The sequence below is a fragment of the Pimephales promelas genome, chromosome 4, assembly GCF_988280905.1.
Source record: "Pimephales promelas chromosome 4, fPimPro1.hap1.1, whole genome shotgun sequence".
NCBI classification, from domain to species: Eukaryota; Metazoa; Chordata; class Actinopteri; order Cypriniformes; family Leuciscidae; genus Pimephales; species Pimephales promelas.
Window position 1 is genome coordinate 18,589,365 of NC_142772.1, and position 20,438 is coordinate 18,609,802.

General features: G+C 36.7%; 2 protein-coding genes across 7 annotated transcripts in view; both read right to left on the minus strand.

Annotated features, from left to right (window-relative positions):
* camsap1b (calmodulin regulated spectrin associated protein 1b) overlaps positions 1 to 6,883 on the minus strand; it is a 49,194-nt gene extending 42,311 nt beyond the window's left edge. For 4 of the 6 annotated variants that reach the window (XM_039662073.2, XM_089130064.1, XM_089130065.1 and 1 more), the window contains exons 1-3: positions 6,525 to 6,647; positions 5,972 to 6,136; positions 1,329 to 1,591 (exon numbers count right to left, since the gene is read on the minus strand). In XM_039662073.2, the coding sequence (XP_039518007.2) occupies positions 1,329 to 1,591; positions 5,972 to 6,136; positions 6,525 to 6,585 (489 nt within the window). In that variant the 5' untranslated portion in view covers positions 6,586 to 6,647. Of the gene's footprint in view, positions 1 to 1,328; positions 1,592 to 5,971; positions 6,137 to 6,524; positions 6,648 to 6,718 lie in introns of those variants that run through there. The other 2 variants (XM_039662074.2, XM_039662075.2) reach the window with 2 other exon arrangements.
* An 11,022-nt stretch (positions 6,884 to 17,905) lies between these two features.
* Positions 17,906 to 20,438, minus strand: part of notch1b (notch receptor 1b) — a 59,335-nt gene continuing 56,802 nt past the window's right edge. The window contains exon 34 of the mRNA XM_039661785.2: positions 17,906 to 20,355. Coding sequence (XP_039517719.2) covers positions 19,036 to 20,355 — 1,320 coding nt within the window. The 3' untranslated portion in view covers positions 17,906 to 19,035. The remainder of the gene's footprint in view (positions 20,356 to 20,438) is intronic.

A 20,438-nucleotide genomic window follows, 5' to 3' on the forward strand; every position in this document is an offset into this window, starting at 1 on the left:
AGAGTTCTGCATTCGGTCTTAAAGGGGCAGTAGTCTAATAAACGTGACGATTGAGCCAATGCGAATCAAACAACAAAAGGCAGATAAAAATCACTCACAGCTCTTGAATGAATAACTTAAACTTTAATAAGCATTAATCTAACTATGATAAACCATGCAGTGTAACTTTACATTTGATTACTAGCTAAATTAAATGTCTTTTCAGAGAGAGCGACAGACTTAACTGAAAAGTAGCTAATTTTAGACCTTCCTGAAATTAAAGCACTGTGTATATAGGCTAATTTATATCTTTGTTTAATTGTATTCTTTGTTTGACCATGTGTTTGTACTTGTTTTTGCTTATCCCATGTATGCATAACAAATAGATATTTTATACATTTTGTGACTAGCCTAAAATGTAACTGGTCGTATTTTGCATTAACACCTAGCGGTGGATGCACAGTTTGAAGACCCAGTCAGTGACGTCACAATATGCTTTTTTTTTTAAATTCACGATCACCATCTCCAAAATTGTACCTTTTTTTTTTACACTGAATCTTGGAAAAAAAAATATAGACCTACCTACCGACCCTTTTTTTAAAAAAAATTGCTGTTACTGCAAACCAAAATATTTTTAAGGATGGCCTGAATGATTGTTCCAGTGCACCTATGCTTCCATTATAAAGGTGGGGGGGTGCTAACACAGAAACCGAAAATTCTCGTGACAGCAGCATTTGTCTAAAAAACAATCCTAACCATTCTATTTCATCAGAAACGATCTTAAAACAGGGCTTTAATTGTAAAATACCGAACTTGTCCTTTAAGAAGTAAGCTTTGGGAGAGAAATTAATCTAATAATGTCTATCCCCACTCTCTCTTTCTCTATTTCTGTCTTTCTCTCTAAATGCCCACAAAATCTAACTAAGCATTGTCTTCTCTTAAATGTAATACTTAATGTACATTGTTGTTAAATATACTTTAATAATAATGCTACATGACAAATAGAAGGCTTCAAATAGACCATGTGAATGGTGATCGGTATCGGGTGATTCAGCTTCCAGTATTCGGTGATCGGCCCCAAAAATCCTGATCGGAGCACCCCTAATATATATATATATATATATATATATATATATTTGATGTACATTAATAAATATAAATGTTATACAAAAAAATATATTTAATGTCACGTTTATATTATGTTCAATAATAAATGTACAGCATGCATGTTATTAAATATATACAATCACATCTTATACAAACTCACGTTATACTGTACATTCAGCATACTGTAAAAAATTGTATGAGTAGTACTATATTCCAAACACATCCAAAGATTCAAAACGCACCATTTTGATTGGTTGGCAGGACAGATCTGAATCTGTGACAGGCGTGTCATCTCCCTCCATGACATAGATGCCTTTGCGCGACAAGGCCTGGATGACTGACTGGTGGGACTGCAGAGAGGCCACCTGGTCTCCTTTGAGAATGAGGGCACACACGCGACAGTACAGCTCACAGGACAGCAGTAACCGGATCACCGGGGGTTTAATGTGTTCCTGGTCATACTGATCTGTGTAGAAAGGGTCTTGCAGGTCCTCCGGGATGTGATCTGACAGGATGAGAAAACAATATATTAGGATATAAACACATTTTACTAATGCTGAGATACTGATGAAATACTTGGGATGTTTTCAACTGTTACTGCCGCTACAGTTTCTATGTCTGGTATCAGATGCAATCTGCCGGCGAACCCCTTGCTTTGTTGCCATCTACGGCACTATGTGCTAGAGTCTAGACAATAGCGTAATGGTGTGAAAAGCAAGACATAGGGCCTTAGTGTCATCATGGAATCTCCTGTGCAGACGCAAATGTGCTGTAGCAGCAGGGAGTCTGGCTGCAACCATGAGGCTCAAACACTGGCAAGAAAGGCCAGACATGTCCTAGCCTGGGCAACCATTGCTCCATCCACACCAACCACAAATACTTAAAAGCTCTCTGCACCAGCATTCCCCAGGAGAACCATATCATTAAATGTGAAGGTACTGGGTCCAATCATCCATCATGCATTTATGCACACACACCTGCCCCCCTCTGATGAACCATGTGGGGCTGTCTGCTTTGTTCCAAACCAGTCCGTCTGCCACGTGCAAGGGTTGTTTAAAGACTGGGAAATTACAGTGAGCATGTCTTGTGTTTTAATACAGCAGATTTAGAGCATATTACTTCACAGGAGAATGATTTTAGCATTGCATTAATGTGCACAGGGATACCAACTTGTAGTTTAAACATTTTAAGTATTTATAAGAATATATATAGTGCAAAGCATCAACCATAGGTCCTGTACCATTTCTTTAAATGTATCATTTATTTATTTGTAAATCAGTTACAATAAATCAAATATGGTTATTTTTCTTTCAAAAACACACCCCTTCGCTTCAGGCAGCCTTTATTAACCCCTGGAGCCGTATGGATTACTTAGTTTTATTGTGAATGAATGCTCTTTTTGGAGATTCAAAATCTCAGGCGCTACTCACTCCCATTATAAAGTTAAAGGATATTTTAACTCAGATTGTGTTTGGCTGAAAGAAGAATGCCATATACACCTAGGATAGCTTGAGGTTGAGTAAATTATGTGATCCTTTTTATTATGGGGTGAACTAACCCTTTAACTTTGTCATATGTTATAAATATAAAAAAAAACTATTATTATTATTATTTATTTTTTTTATTTTTGTATGTACCGCAGCATGTTAACTGAGTTTCTTTGTGTGTGCAGTGCACAATTATTTCGATTTCTCTTTGAGAGTTTTTGTTATTGACGTTTTAATCAGGTTATTTGACGGGTCTGTCAAGTAAAATTATCTTTCACTTGTCCCGGACAAGTGTTAATGTCGAGCCCTGCATATATATATATATATATATATATATATATATATATATATATATATATATATATATATATATATATATATATATATATTATAAAAATAAAATACAAATATCTAAAAGAATTTAAGAAATAATGCACTTGTAAAATTTAAAATATCTACACCAAGTACAAGAAGCATAAGAAGAGAATAAAACAGCCTTAAATAAGGGCCCCAATTGCAAGCATTTGTATTTATCCTGCAGTATTCAAAGTTTTTTACTTAAAAGAAAGTAAACTAGACATTCAAAATGACATTAAAAGCAGTAATCATCAGAATGCAAAGAACCCCTTCAAATCTGGCCCACTTCTGACAGTAAATATGCACATATGCCTTCATCTCCATTTAGGCCAATTACTGAGCTGAAACAACTCCGCTTTAACCACAGCATTACAGAAGGAAATATCCCTAATAACAGAAAAAGCAGACAAGAACTCCACAATAATGGTGGAATAAACTGTATTTGAACCTCAACCCTCAGACAAGCACATATCTAACCTCATCAGTAATTTAATAACTCCCACGTTAATATAATTATTGACAGCCATGTTATTATTATTATTATCCATCACTGTTATGGCAAACTAACACATCCTGCAAAGACAGTTCAGATAATCAAACATTCAACAGCAGAGAGACAGTTTCCTCAGCTTTAAAACAAGGTCAAGAGTCTTACACACACCACTTTTGTTTCACCCACAAATAATAGCAGATTGGGGTGCCTTTTTGTCAGAGGGGGTACAGGCTACATATCAGAGCATGCTTGAATACATCCACCAATAGGATCGCTTTCCACTGTGCCAGTCTTACGAGATGATCTAATAGGACCCATATGCTCAATTTTGAGATTTTGTGTGCCACTCTTCTGGTACCACCATGAATCAAAACTAAATCTGTCCAACAAAATAAATAAATGAATGTCATTTAACAATAAGTGAAAAAAAAGTCCACCCCACTATTAGTTTGATCACATTTGTCCACACACTGCAGTGCTCATATGCAACAGTCATTATTAGTGACTGATACTAGAGCAGAAGAGGCTAAAAATATACCAGGAGCAAATTATGTCTGCTGGTCATTGCTTTTTCCATTTGCAGGTACTCAAACAGTTAACTCTGACTGACAAAAGAAATTGACACTTGCCTCATGATCGAATTTATCTCATTATCGAATGCCTCATTTATCACAAGCAAATGTGAATTATGACAGAATTCGTTATTTAACAGATGTTTGAAAGCTTAGCTCAACAAAGATTCCATACATAAAATAGTCTGGGTGCCCCACATACAGCCTGCACTCTATATCTGCTGACAGGGAGTTGGTGGCATTAGGAAAACCCTTCCTGTTCATCCACAACATTTCAATTGTGCAAGCACTGCAGAAGGGACAAATGCTTTTGATCCTGACGGTCAACAACGGTAGACTCAAACTGCTGCCCTCCAAGCCAAAACATTTGATGGCCATATATACTCTGCACAATTCTGGATGAATGGAGAATCTTAATTTTTTTTTTTTTTTTGTATAAAATAGAGATCATGATTCTCCCACTATTGGACAACTAAACTAAATGACAAAATGAACTGAACTCGGTTTGAAATTGAATGAATGATTCAATGACTCACTCGAAGACTTTACTTGTTTCATTGCTGGATGAATCAACATTTTTTAACAAATCTCTTTGAAGGAATGATTCAATAAATACATTTTTAACAGTCACTTTAAAACCACCTTCTGGTGTAATGATTTAATTAATAAACTCTTTGAAGCATCAAGTTACTTTCAAAAAGGTGATTTACTTTATTTGTATTGTTATGGTAGACATCAAAGTTCTGAACTAAAGCACTATAAACTTATCCCAGCAATTCTGTGATTATTTGAATCATTGTAACATAAATAATTATACTGTGAGGCAGAAAAGACTGTTTCTAGTTCTGTGAAGCCGTTTCTAGCTCAATCATTGTCATTTAGGAATCGATGTTCGATTGAATTTGATTATTTGTATTATTATTATTATGGAATCAATTGAAACGATTAATTGTGCAGCTCTAACATAAGTATGTAGAACTACATCTGTAATATTTCTTGACTTCTTTGACTTCTTTCTTGATTTCTTTGTTGAGTAGTAATTGCATAAATCTAGACTAGTTTTCATTTTGTGTACTGCTTAAAATCAATCCACTGTGAATAATGACAATAGCAATAATATTTTTTTTTCTGGACATGTACCATGGCAAAACCAGCTTTTGGATATTTTAAGTAACTTGGAGAATCATGTTAAGCTCATGGTACTGTATGTATGTGAATAAAAGCTTGCACGGTCTGTTATGCTGCTTGATATTGCAAACTGCTATTTGTCTTTGTATTATTTTCACGTATCACCACAGTTACATTGGTTTGTAGCTTTTAGTGCAATACTATTCTTCTAGTTATTTACATATAACGTCAAATGAATTGTAAATCTCAGAAGAAAATAACTTCCATATTTCAAAATAAGGAGGATACTGTTATCGTGAATTATGATTTCAGTCATGACACCCACATCTAGCTCACACTTGCAAAAAAAATAAAATAAATTTTCAGACATGTACCATGAACTGTTGGAAATGGCTTGGAGTTTTCTGTGTAAGCTTGGAGTTTTCTGTGTAAATACCCTGGTACATGAATTTCAGTAGCATCCAAAGTACCACGGTATTATCATCTGCTACCAGTGTGACCCAATGTTTACCACTGGATAATTTTGCTGTGGTAAATATAGCATTGAAACATTTTAAGTACTATGTAAAGACCATGTGTGTGTACAAGTAGTATGGAAATAACGTTACCATTTTTGGACATGCACCACGATAATACCTAACTATGAATATGGTATATCATCATCAATAAATTGCCCAGTATCAAGGTACAGTGAAGTCGTCAGGTGAAAATATCACAGTAAGGGGAGAGGCACATTTTTCTGGCTGTCTAGCCAACTTGTCTTTGATTACATATCACGCAGAGTCGGTTAACAAAAGGCCATGCTTTTCGGTCCTGTTCTTATTCTTAAACAAAGTTAATCAACTCACCGATACCGAAGGCTTTGGCAAACAGCCATCGCAGGTTAGCCGCTATTTTGGCTCGGGCTGAATCATACATCTCCAGCGGCACGATCTCCAGCGCCTCGCCCGCCGCCTCCATCTTTCTGCGGGCGCTGTCAGCACCCAGCTCCGCGTCCATCCCACAACCACCGTCTGCAAACACACAAGCAAAAGCACTTGCAAAAAAAACTTAAAGTCTCTCTTATGAGGCCATGTGGTGTTTCCTAAGCTGCATGGCAATGTGTCGGGAGCTTTGAAGCAGTAACGTCAATTCAGTTTTTTTAGCGTCCAAGCTAGCTAGCACACGAGTAGCTTATTCCAACATTAGTGCCTCAAATGTAGTAATATTAATTCCAGACATAAACGACATGTAGATCTGTTACTTACTGCTAACGTTACTGAACAAAACAAACCTTACCGCCTCCTGACAAACCAAGATAAGCTAGTCTGTCATTATATGCAAAGTAACTAACGTTAGCTAACCATCGCCCAGGTAGCTAATATAAACACCAAAATAATATTATATTATTCAAACACTCACACGGGGAGGTAGATTTAACCATCTGTGAGAGCTGCTGTCGTGAGCGTAAACTGGTTTGCATGTTTTGACTGAAACAGTTAGCAAAGGCTAACAGCTAATGTTAACGTTTATGCCGCTTTGAGAGATGAGGACTAGCAACCCGAAGCTAAACTACAGCCCCTTTGTCAGAAATTAATGAAAACAGCCACATTTACCTCAACGTACCTTCCATATGATGTGCTATCAACAATCCACTGTGACAAATCTGTGGGTGAGAAATGAAAGAAAAGGATAAAAGGCTCCGATGGGAATCATGAGGCCACGTTTAGTCCGAGCAGATACGACTTGGTGAATGAATGACAAACCCCTGTGAGTGTGTTACAGCCTTCCTAACACACTTCAAAACAGTTCAATTATTTCAATTATTCAAGATGTGCTGTTGTGGATGTGACTTATGCAGCCTATACAGATATTGTTAATTTTAGGCCTGATGTTGTGTTTGGTTAAGAAAAGTACACATTATTATAATGTGTGTTTAAAAGATAATACATAGTTAACGTTAATGCCTCTAGCATAAGGTTAAATTCTTATGGAAGTGAGCTGAAATGATGCTTATATTACAGTAATTATATTGAGCTTAATTATATTACAGTAATTTCCTGTACTATTAGCCTGTTATTTTTTTATTATTATTATTATTTGTAAAGTCAAGTTTAATGGGGATTCCCAAGTACAGTCAGTGGCATGAAATCAGTGCGGATTAATGATATGATAATTGTCTTCTGGGTTTTTATTGTCTCATATGTTGGTTGTGATAGCTAATTAATAATGGATTATTTGCAGATGCTTTTTTATAGGAAAATATGAAGGTAACAGACACAAGTTTATTTTATGCCTCTTGAATATTATAAACACTACTGTCATTTTTGTCCATCTAGAATATTTAATTGTTCTCATTTTCTTTTAGTCTTTCAAGTACAATAAATGGAAAAAATGTATAAACTTTGCTGATTGTGCTTGGTAGATTACTTTAACTACAATTTTCTTCATGTAATTTGTATGGATTGTTTGTTATGCAATCTATATTTTAAAATCTTACTAATCTGATTACTTTTTGATAGGGTTGGGCAATGAGTATTCGCGATTAATCGCAACCAAAATAAAAAAGTTTGTGTTTACATAATATATGTGTGCGTAGTGTGTAATTATTTTGTATATATACACACGCATGTATATATTTAAGAAAAATGTGTTCTTATTAAATATTTATTCATAATATTAATTATCTATAAATATAGGCTATAAAGTATATACATGCAAATATTTCTTAAATATATACATGCATGTGTATTTATATATACAAAATGATTATAGACACTACACACACATATATTACGTGAACACAAACTATATTTTTTGATGCGATTAATCTCAATTATTTGTTGCCCAGCCCTACTTTTTGATTAATTTGGACCTAATTCACCACTGTGTTTTAATAATTTTTCTAGAGATACATGTGTGCCCCATGTGTTCTATTATGTGATATAACGTGGTTGGTCAGTGTTGTCTGATGTATTTGTTTTTTTTTTTATTTATATTTTTTATGCCAGTGTTAAAGAATAATTTCTGTCCTGTAAATCTGAACAGACAATAAAGTCAAACAAACATACAAACAAAAGAAGAAAAAGAAAATGTATTCTCCTCTTTGTTATAAACATCATGAAGTGCATTAAACAGCTTTCTTAAATTGGGGTTTGTGATCTGCAGGGGTTTGTAAATTGATGAAAAGCTAATAATGAAATCTCAAAAATGTTAATTAAAAGAAAATATTGTAAAATGAAAACAATCAAAAATAAAACACTTATGCAATTCCACGTATGCAATTCCACAAAACTTGTCAGAATATACGCAATAAACTTTTTAAAAAAAGGAAAACTAGGGCAAAATTTGGGCAAATCACTGAATTACGAATAATTTACTGCCATTTGGTGATTTTTTTTATTTATTTTTTTTTTGTGTAATCAATAGGTAACCTCAGTAACTGTGTGTGATGATGAGTACTATTTTAAAATGTTATATAATCTAATTACAAGTATTTAATTTTGGGAACCTGATGAAGTAATCCAGATTACATGTATCATATCTCAATGATGATTCATCTTGAAAAGCAAACATTCACCTCCCTGCACTGCCCTGCTCTGAGTCTTACATGCAAGGCAGTAACAAACACACAACACCTTTGACTTTTTATGAACGTGTATAAATCTTTGTCCAAAGTATATGTAAAAACATGTTGCAGACACAGAGGTGCGGTCATTGTGGAATGGATTATGTAACTTGATGCTGGTCTGATTAATGGCAACTGATGCAATCTAAGTGTTTAGATTAATGCTAAGAAATCTACATCTATCAAGGCTGAGATTTGACAGGCAGACCACAAAATGCTGGTAAATAAATTAAATTGCCATAACTGTGGAGGCCTGCTAGTGGCCAGTTTGTAATGACACACAGATTCCAGGTACACTCTTAAAAATAAAGGTTTATTGACATTGATGGCTCCATGAAGAACCTTCAACATCCATAAGACCTTTCCACTTGGAAATGTGGAAATGTTTATAACATATAAACTGTTCACTGACAGGTTCTTTAGATGGAACCGAAAATAGTCCTTGTTCTGACCTTTATTTTTAAGAGTGTACTCAGGAAGGGAATGTATCCCTAATGTTACACTGATGGAAAGAAGCTTTTTAATGAACTCTGGTTACAAGATTTTCATTTATGTACACACAAGGAAAATCAAGAACTTTCAACAGCCCATCAGCCTGGAACTTTTATTGTGGTCCAAATTGTGTATCGCATATCAGAACTGAAAGCATTTACATAATTGCTTATCACCAGTTTGGTTTAGGCAGCTCATTATGGCACTATAATTCAATTCAAGTTTATTGCGCTTTTCATAATGCATATTCTTCCAAAGTAGCTTTACAGAAAAAGCATGTTTCAATGTTACAATTTAGGAAGTGTTCTGTTTTCAGTCAGAGATAAATGTGTAAAAATAAAATCCATATGGCATTAATACACAGCTAAAATAATATGTTGTGCTTGGCTAACTTCATGTAGGCTATTAGTTAGGCACACACAAATAACATGTAATGCAGAAACTACAACTTGTGGTCGCAATGTACTAAGGATAATATTTGATAGTTTTGTCGATCCAAAGTTGGTATCATCTAAAATATTAGCAATTGTCGGCGTCAACTGAAATAATTGAAATCAACTTTTTAACTGATGATATGTCAGGAGGACATTATGACAGAGACTGTATCGCTCAATGCAAATGATAGCACATGACAGTATGCTCAGTACAAATACCTTTCAAAATATTTTTTGTAAAGAAATTGATGCTTTTATTTAGCAAGAGTGTGTTAAATTGATCAAAAGTGAAAAGTGAAGACTTTTACATTATATAAAAAAAGCTTTTCTTTCAAACTTTCTATGTATCAAAGATTCCTTAAAAAAGTAAGTTTCTTTAAAAATATTAAGCAGCACAACCATTTTCAACATTGATAATATTAAGAAATGTTTCTTGAGCATCAAATCAGCATATAATGATTTCTGAAGGACCACATGACACTGAACACTGGAGTAATGGCTGGTGAAGATTCAGCTTTGCAATCACAGGAAGAAATTATTTTTTAAAGCAGAAAACCTTGATTTGCAATTTGTAATAATATTTTACAATATTAATCTTTTTACTGTATTTTTGAATTAAATCAATTCAGCCTTGATGGGGGCATTAGAGACTACTTATAAAGATATTAAAAAATTCATAGCAATCCTAGACTTTTAAACGATAAGTGACTAATGCAATTGTGTGACAGAATTCCCAATAGAATATGTATTTGATAGTATATAAATTGTAAAATGCAAAAGTACAAAAAGATGCGGACCTATGGGGTAGACAGTGGTACTCATGTCATGTCATATTTATATTACTGATTGTCAGTTCTGGGTAGTAACTGATTACTTGTAATCTGGATTACATAATCAGATTCCAAAAAATAAGTATTTGTAATTACATTTTAAAATTATCATAATCATACTACAGTTACTTTTTCAATTGATTACATGATATTTTATTCTCACAACGACAATACATTATAACATGATTCATAATCCATAGATTTTAATTTGTTATCTTTTATATGTTTCTTTCTAAAAGGCCTATCCACCTGATTCCTGACGACATTACTGCGTTTTGAATTATGGGTGGCAGTTCCGGTTTGGGGAACTTCCATTCAAAAAGGCTAAAACACATTTGTGGTCTGTTCTCCCGAATTTAATTTACTATATTCCATTAAAAATTCCCTGGAATGCACACAGAATCTCTCGTTATTCTCCTCAAATCCTCACGTCTCTTTACAGGATTGTGTTCACAGGTGAATGCAATTTATAATCTGTCAAAAAATGGAAATCACTTTGTTAAACTAACACTCACCTAAAGGATTATTAGGAACACCATACTAACACTGTGTTTGACCCCCTTTCGCCTTCAGAACTGCCTTAATTCTACGTGGCATTGATTAAACAAGGTGCTGAAAGCATTCTTTAGAAATGTTGGCCCATATTGATAGGATAGCATCTTGCAGTTGATGGAGATTTGTGGGATGCACATCCAGGGCATGAAGCTCCCGTTCCACCACATCCCAAAGATGCTCTATTGGGTTGAGATCTGGTGACTGTGGGGGCCATTTTAGTACAGTGAACTCATTGTCATGTTCAAGAAACCAATTTGAAATTATTCGAGCTTTGTGACATGGTGCATTATCCTGCTGGAAGTAGACATCAGAGGATGGGGACATGGTGGCCATAAAGGGATGGACATGGTCAGAAACAATGCTCAGGTAGGCCGTGGCATGTAAACAATGCCCAATTGGCACTAAGGGGCCTAAAGTATGCCAAAAAAAAAAAAAAAAAAAAAACATCCCCCACACCATCACACCACCACCACCAGCCTGCACAGTGGTAACAAGGCATGATGGATCCATGTTTTCATTCTGTTTACGCCAAATTCTGACTCTACCATCTGAATGTCTCAACAGAAATCAAGAAAACGTTTTTCCAGTCTTCAACTGTCCAACTTTGATGAGCTCTTGCAAATTGTAGCCTCTTTTTCCTATTTGTAATGGAGATAAGTGGTACCCAGTAGGGTCTGCTGTTGTAGCCCATCCGCCTCAAGGTGCATGTTTTGCATGTTGTGGCTTCACAAATGCTTTGCTGCATACCTCGGTTGTAACGAGTGGTTATTTCAGTCAAAGTTGCACTTCTATCAGATTGAATCAGTCAGCCCATTCTCTTCTGAACTCTGGCATCAACAAAGCATTTTCGCCCACAGGACTGCTGCATACTGGATGTTTTTCCCTTTTCACACCATTCTTTGTAAACCCTAGAAATGGTTGTGCGTCAAAATCCCAGTAACTGAGTAGATTGTGAAATACTCCATCCCGTCTGGCACCAACAACCATGGCTCACTCAAAATGGCTTAAATCACCTTTCTTTCCCATTCTGACATTCAGTTTGGAGTTCAGGAGATTGTCTTGACCAGGACCACACCCCTAAATCTATTGAAGCAACTGCCATGTTATTGGTTGATTAGATAATTGTATTAATGAGAAATTGAACAGGTGTTCCTAATAATCCTTTGGATTAGTGTAGTGTCACGTGATGCTTAAGTTAATGAACATTTTTGATTAAAGGGATAGTTCACCCAAAAATGAAAATTCTGTCAGTATTTACTCACCCTCATGTTGTTCATCTTCGGAACACAAATTAAGATATTTTTGATGAAATCTGAGAGCTGGATCACTCCTCCATACTAGTCCATACGCTTCTTGTGGGATTGAAAATTGCCGGCCTCCAAAAGTTATTAAAGACATCGTTAAAATAGTCCAAGTGACTACAGTGGCTCAGTCTCAACTGTATCAAGCAACAAGAAAACTTTGTGTGTGCAAAAAGAAACATAAATAACAACTTTATTTGTCAACTATTCATTTCCTTCTCTTTGGGCCTGTAGTCAGTTAAACTAGTGTAATTGCGTAGTGCTACGTCACAAGTAGGCTCACTATTGGCCGACGCTGGTCATGTGTGTGATGTGTGTGATGTACAACAACAGATCATACGCTGTGAAACTAGTAACCTGACTAAAGGCCTAGAAAGAGGGAAAGGAGACACAAACCTAAAAATATTACTGAACTGGAGGGCATTGCTCATGAGGAACGGGTTAAGATTCCAGTAACGCTTGAACTTGAAATAACTTCAACTTTATTTGAAATAAAGTCATTATTTTTGTTTAGTTTTTTTGCACACAAAAAGTATTCTCGTCATTTGATAAACTTAAGATTGAGCCACTGTAGTCACTTGGACTGTTTTAACGATATCTTTAATAACTTTTCCAATTTGAAATGATTCGAGCTTTGTGTCATGGTGCATTTTCCTGCAGGAAGTAGCCATCAGAGGATGGGCACATGGTGGCCATAAAGGGATGGACATGGTCAGAAACAATGCATAGGTAGGCCATGGCATTTAAACAATGCCCAATTGGCACTAAGGGGTCTAAAGTGTGCCATAAACATCCACCGCACCATTACACCACCACCACCAGCCTACACAGTGGTAACAAGGCACAATGGATCCATGTTCTTATTCTGTTTACGCCAAACTCTGACTCTACTATCTGAATGTCTCAACAGAAATTGAGACTCAACAGACCAGAAAACATTTTTCCAGTCTTCAACTTTGTTGAGCTCTTGCAAATTGTAGTCTCTTTTTCCTATTTGTAGTGGAGATGAGTGGTACCCGGTGAGGTCTTCTGCTGTTGTAGCCCATCCGCCTCATGTTTGAACTTGAAGTATGTAACTTCGACCTTATTTGAAATAAAGTCGTTATTTCTTGTTTGGTTTTTTTGCGCACAAAAAGTGTTCTCGTCGTTCGATAAACTTAAGATTGAGCCACTGTAGTCACTTGGACTGTTTTAACGATGTCTTTTTTTAAATTTTTTTAATTTTTTATTTTTTATTTAACAGTCAGACATACATACAAACAAACCAACATAGTGCAGTAGTGAGCAATCTTGTAAATCCATAATTCCAGCAGTGGCAAGAGTGATTTAAGTGTTTGATCTAAGTGTGTAAGTGAGCGTGTATGAGCGTGGGTATGTGTATGCGTGTGTACACAAAGTAACCATTTATTATTTATTACCATTGTCATTACCATCACTCCCCACTACCACCATACTGCCCATATTGTTTTTGTAGATTTTTATTTCCATCCTTCCTCCTATGTAACAATTGCCATTGTCAATCCTGTACAAAATATGATAATATAATAATATAATATACTATAATATAAGACCAACGATTTAACGATGTCTTTAATAACTTTTCGAGGCCGGCAAGTTTCAATCCCTTGTTGGGATTGAAAGTTCAAAAGCCCCTCAAAAGGTGTTATCATTTGAATTTCATTCAAAATGAGCACCATGTTACATCACTTAACCTGTGCAATGCGTCACGAGTAAACTGCAGTTTGACGCTTCACTCCACAGAGTTCAGTGCACTGGGGAACACTGGCATCAATCAAGTTGAAGGGCCTAAATTGTTGAAAGGCAGACATTGTTAAAAACACCAGGAAATTTAAATTGACACTATATTTGATTTTTTTTTTATAAACGCAATCATAAACGTTAATCAAAATTACTTTCCCTCCCTCTTGCAACGGCATCTTTTCCTTACTATGCGTTTACTGCCATGAGGGATGGCACACTATGGCACACTATTCAACCCTCATTGCAAATCAGGTTTATTGGCAAAATGTACAGACTTTCAGTTGTTTGCAATGAACAAATCAAACAAAAGTAATTAAAATAGCTCAACACAACAAATGTTTCAAGTGGTTTCCAAATTCAATTGAAAATGCAACTTTTAATGACTTCTGCTGTGTGCTGCTTAAAAATTATTCAATACCTTCATGGCAAACATCTTTAGTACTTAGTAGAACACCCTTTTACTGTTATGACCTGCTGCAATCGAGATGTATAGCCAGACACCAGCTTCTGGGAGTGTGACTGGAATCTTAACCCATTCCTCATGAACAATGGCCTCCAGTTCAGTAATATTCTTAGGTTTGTGTGCTGCAACCGCCTTCTTCAAATCCCACCAGGGATTTTCTATGGGGTTCAAGTCAGGTGACTGAGGGCCACTGTAGAATCTTCCAGGACTTCTTCTGCAACCCAGCCTTGGAGGAATTTGAGGTACATGCTTGGGATCATTGTCCTGTTGGAAGGTCCAATAACACCCAAGCTTCAGCTTCCTCACTGACGGCTTGACCTAGGATTTCTTGATACTTCAATGAATTCATCTCGCCTTCCACATGCTGCAGGTTTCCAGTGCCAGAGGATGCAATGCAAAGCAGCCCCAGAGCATCACAGTGCACCACCATGCTTAACTGTAGACCGAGAGTTCTTTTTCAGCATACGCTTCATTCTTCCTCCTCCAGACACATAGGGCCAAAAAGTTCCAGTTTTGTTTCGTCGCCCCTTAGAACAGAATCCCAAAACCCTTTTTATATGACTTTTACCATTTATATGATTTTGAGCAAATTGATGGCGACTTTCCTTTTGCTTTTAGGTCAGTAGTGGTGTAACGTCTTGGAGTTCTGGCATGGAAACGTCACGCGTTTAGTATATGCGCCTCACTGTGCAGCTGAAACCTCAGAGCCTGTTGCCGCCGATTCTTGCTGCTGGTCTTTTGCAGGGTTTTTCTGAACCTGCCCTCTCAGAAATCTGGTTGCAGCCATTGATCGCTGCCCCATCCAAGTGTAACCACTGTTCCTTTAACTCTGAATTTGCAAACCATGCTTGACTCTTGGAACATTTAGTGCCTTCACTGTCTTTTTGTATCCTGTTCCTTGTTTGTGAAGGGTGATGATATCTTCTCTTAACTTTTTGGAGCATTCTTTTGCCAAATATCTAACATGCAGTTAAAATGACATTCAACAAACATAGCCAGTTATACCAGGAAGACTCGGAAGGCAAGATAATACCACAATGATATTTATTAATTAATAGACCAGCAAATGAAAGCAAAAATATTGAATGAAGTAAATAAAGTTATTTGGCGTGCGCCCCGTCCATGGCTCACATTCAGAGATTGGCACCTGTTTCATACAAGTCAATATTAAGTCTTCCTGTAAGTAGCTCAGATCCTCACTTTCACATCCACATTCACAAGTGGACATTAAGAAATCTGCTTTTTGCAGGAATTTAATATACAAGAATGAGAGGAAGAAAGAGCACAATCACTTTGAACTATACAAACGTTCAATTATAAAAACACTACTTATTTGTAGTATAAACCTAACACACACACACAAATGAGAACCTAACCAAAACAAATATCAGATGGCATAACACGTAAGAAATTCAATCATAACGGAAAAGCAGCTTGTTTCAGACAACATAAATCTACTTTAACACTGAAGTTTGTTGTAAAAAAAAAACGTAGCCTATCTAAACGGCAGATGAAGTAAAACAGTAAAATTTGATTATGATTATGAGTCCTAATCATAAATACAGTGCATGTTCACAATAACAGTTGTAAAAGAATGATTTAAACTATGTTTTACTTCTGATATAAACATTTAGAATAAATATGCCATTCTCATTAATGGAGTTAAACACTTACACTACATGAAATCATTACTGGGAGGTTAAAAAAAATTCAATAAATAGAAATATTTGTTGTGGATGCAGTGCTTTTGAATACTTTTCCTCTGGCAAGGTCTAGGCCTAGCCTACCTGTTTCCATTAAAAATAAATCAATTAAAAACACTATTTCGCCAGTGGAAAAGATAAAAAAAAAACTTTCTCTGGAATGTATTTTACACTTTATGAATTATTTATTCAAAAACAAGGCAATGATAGACTACTAAATCATTTTTATTAATGTAATGTGACGGTACATCCGTATTTCATATTTTCCTTGTGTTTGTCCTACCGTTGTACATTATCACGTTGACTCCTAGTGTCTTAACTCACTGTTGAACATTTTCACGTGGATGAATAACCATACGCAGAGGACATAGACATACATATACTGATTACTGTAAATGTTTAAAGTAGACTAGACATTTCTGCTTTGGTTGCAAAAGCCCCAATTTTCAGCTCTTAGCACCAGATGGTGCTGTTTACACGCCAATGAAATAAAGCCGTAAGCACCCCTAATGCCGCAAATGTCAGTCATCAAAATACAAGAAAAAAAATAATATATCGTCACCATCCAAAAATAATCATTTTTCAGATTTCTCAGAAAACACAAAAAAATGAACCAATAATAGAATATATTATATTTATTGATAATGTCACTCAAAAAGTTTATGACATAAGGTGACTATTGACATAACAATGTCAATGTAACGTAAGGGGAATAAATGACTTGGGCAGATTTGTGAACATGCCTTTGTCAATTAGGCAATTTTAAATGTACAACTCTGTGAACAATAAAACACTAACAAGCAAACAAACTAAACATCATCTGAAAAGGCATGGGCATTTCCTCACCTAGGCTACTGCTACCTCCAGCTCTTCTTTGCTGGCTTCTTGCCTGAATTATCAAAGTAGTGATGACACTCAACAGGCATGATGTGTTTAATCAAAATCAACCTTTTTAGGTGTACGCGGTCACAAATGAGTGATCATTCTGAAAAACATTAATTGTCTTGTGGTCAGAGGTGGGCAGTAAAGAAGTACATTTGCGTGAGAATTTTTTTTACTTTTAACTAATTTTTACTTTTAAGAGTAGCATTTAAATGTGTCTACTTTTAGCTATTTGTCTTGACTAAAATGCTGATTAAAAAGACAAAAAACAACACAATATTTTTATGCAATATTTATAGTCTAGCCTAGTAAGCCTCATCACTTACCAGTAGGGGGTGAGCGAATCATTGAAATTACTTCAGAGGCTTTTCGATCTTCTTGATGCACATCCAATATATGGATAGAATTGCAAGATCCGTTCAACTGAGGATGTGGGCGATTTTACCAAAGGTGGCCAACATCATTCATGAGATGACTTGTGTAAAAAAAATAAAAATAAAAAAATTGTCAATTATTTTAGAAAGGTGACGATATTTTTCTTTGACATTCAAACGCAACCTTTTATTGCGATGTTAACTTCGATATAATCATAACCTTTGATATAAATCAAGCTACAGTGTAAAAGAAATAAGACTACACTTGATAAATAAGCTTAGACCATTAAAAAAGTGCTATTGGAAGAAAGACAGAGAAATACAACAAAAGAGACTAAAATCTGAATACACATAGGTATCTTTTATTATGCAAAGAAACTATTGGTGGTCAATAGTGAGTCGTAAATCATCTATTTGTGTTATTTTACATGGCACGTCCTCTAGTGATTTGTGTTTATAGCCTACATTTATTATATTTGTCTCTACCCCAGTGATACTGAGAAAAAAAATATATAGACGTTCTGCGTATAGAAAACATATCTACGTAGCGTTAAAATATTTCAAATTTCCATGGCACACTTAAGATTTCTGAAACAAAATCCTGATTACATGACAAACGCATACAATATATCTATTTACATTAGCCATAGGCTCAAATGAAGATACAAAACTGGAAGTACAGTAAAGAGAAGTTCAATTTGAAACACCTCCATAAAACTCCAGACACTTTTGGTCACGTGACCAGTTCTACAAAATCGGGAGGAGAGATACAGATCACTTGATATTGGCACCTGTTTCATACAAGTCAATATTATGTAAGTAGCTCAGATCCTCACTTTCACATCCACATTCACAAGTGGACATTAAGAAATCTGCTTTTTGCAGGAATTTAATATACAAGAATGAGAGGAAGAAAGAGCAAAATCACTTTGAACTATACAAATGTTCAATTATAAAAACACTACTTATTTGTAGTATAAACCTTGTAACACACACACAAATGAGAACCTAACCAAAACAAATATCAGACGACATAACACGTAAGAAATTCAATCATAACGGAAAAGCAGCTTGTTTCAGACAACATAAATCTACTTTAACACTGAATTTTGTTGTAAAAAAAACGTGCTCTCTAAAATGCCTGTACAAGAACATTTGTACAAATTTATACAATATTAGGCGTAAATCAATTTTAAAAAAACGTCCGATTAACTGAAAAAAAAGAAAAGAAAAAAAAACACAGGCATATTTTAAGACCAATAAATACCCAGTGTGTACATTTGAGTACAGTGTATCACAGTCAATAGCATTGCATTATAAAAATTGACCTCCTTCTTCAAGATAATTTATTTTGCCCAAATGTAAAAATAAACGGTGAAAAAAAGTATAAATAACAAAATATCAATAAATAAAAAAAAAATATGGTTAGTACAAAAGGCATTTTAATGACCCTTTAGTAAGCAGGCTAATGGAGTGTTCCTTAATTAATAAAAAAAAAAAAAGTATTGTTCTATTTGAATTGCTCCGGTATGTGTCCGATTTGCGACTGCATGCTGGTGGGAGGGCTGGAAATGCCCTCCGACCAGTCAGACATGTTGGAATGGGGCGACGAGCTGGACCACTGGTCCGGTGAACCTGGAGACGGCGTGAGGAAAGGGTGGTCAGGCACTTGGAGTTGGTGGCTGGGGGTGTTGGCGTCCATGGCGTTTGAGTAACTGTGCTGGGAAGGTGGCGTCAGGAACTGCGTGCCCGCCATGCTGGGGCCCAGAGAGGATGGGTTCAGCAACTGGGTCTCCTGGGGGATTATGGTGTGGATGGGCATGCTGTTCCCTGCGCTCTGCTGGAGCTCCGGGCCCCCCAGCTCACCGCCGATGAAGTTCTGGCTCACGCCACTGGGTGGATTGGTGCTCTGGTGCTGCAGCTGGACGCCGGTCTGCTGCGCTCTCTGTTGCATGCTCTGCATCTGCTGCATTAGATGCTGCGGCTGTGTGGTGAGGTGCGCGTTCTGCAGGCTTTGATAGTTCAAAATCTGAGACATGGTAGCGGGCCGGCCATTGTGAAGAGAAGTCATCAGGCCGGATTGGTGAAGGTTGGCCTGACCTGTGGCGTTCCTCATTGCTGCGAATTGATTTTGAGGACCCATACTACCGTGCATCCGTCCAAGCCATTCGCATTGGCCGTTCATGGCGTTTGAGCCGTTCGAACCGGCAACTGGCAGGTGGGTGAGACGCGGGGGTAACGGATCGAACTGTATGTGGGCCAGCTCCTGCTTGTTGCCCATGCCTAGATGGTTGACGCTCATGTGGGTATCTGCGATGCCTTGTAAGTGATTAAGAGACATGGAGGGCGATTGCTGGAAGGGTGATGTCATTAGGGGTGGGGAGGCGACGTCAGATATGTACCCGTGGGGCGACTCCAAGGAATCCACCGGCGAGAGCACGGCTGAGCTGTCTAGCAAATGTCCCTTTCCATCCTGTGTCTTCTTCTTCTTGACTTTCATGTCTTTGCCATCCTTGCAACCGATGCCTTTTGTGCTGGGCTTGCGGGGCTTCTTACTTTGTAAGGGCTTCATGCTGCCCATGAAGGCGTTGGGAGAGCAGAGAGGAGGGGAGAGGGTGGTGCAGAGGGGGGCGCTGTGCATGGGAGGGCTGCGGACCAGGTTGTATTCGTCGATGAGCCGAACGATGTCGTGATGCATTCTGTCCTGAGCGATATCCCGTGGGAGCCGATCCATATGGTCGGTGATCTCCCGATTGGCAAAATGCTCGAGCAGAACTTTAGCAGTCTCGTAACTTCCTTCTCTTGCTGCCAAGAACAGAGGAGTCTCCTCCTGAACGTGGGAAAATACTTGGTAAGCCACAATGGTTTTGTGCCATGATGTTAATCTGAGTATGTTTACAATAACACAAAGCA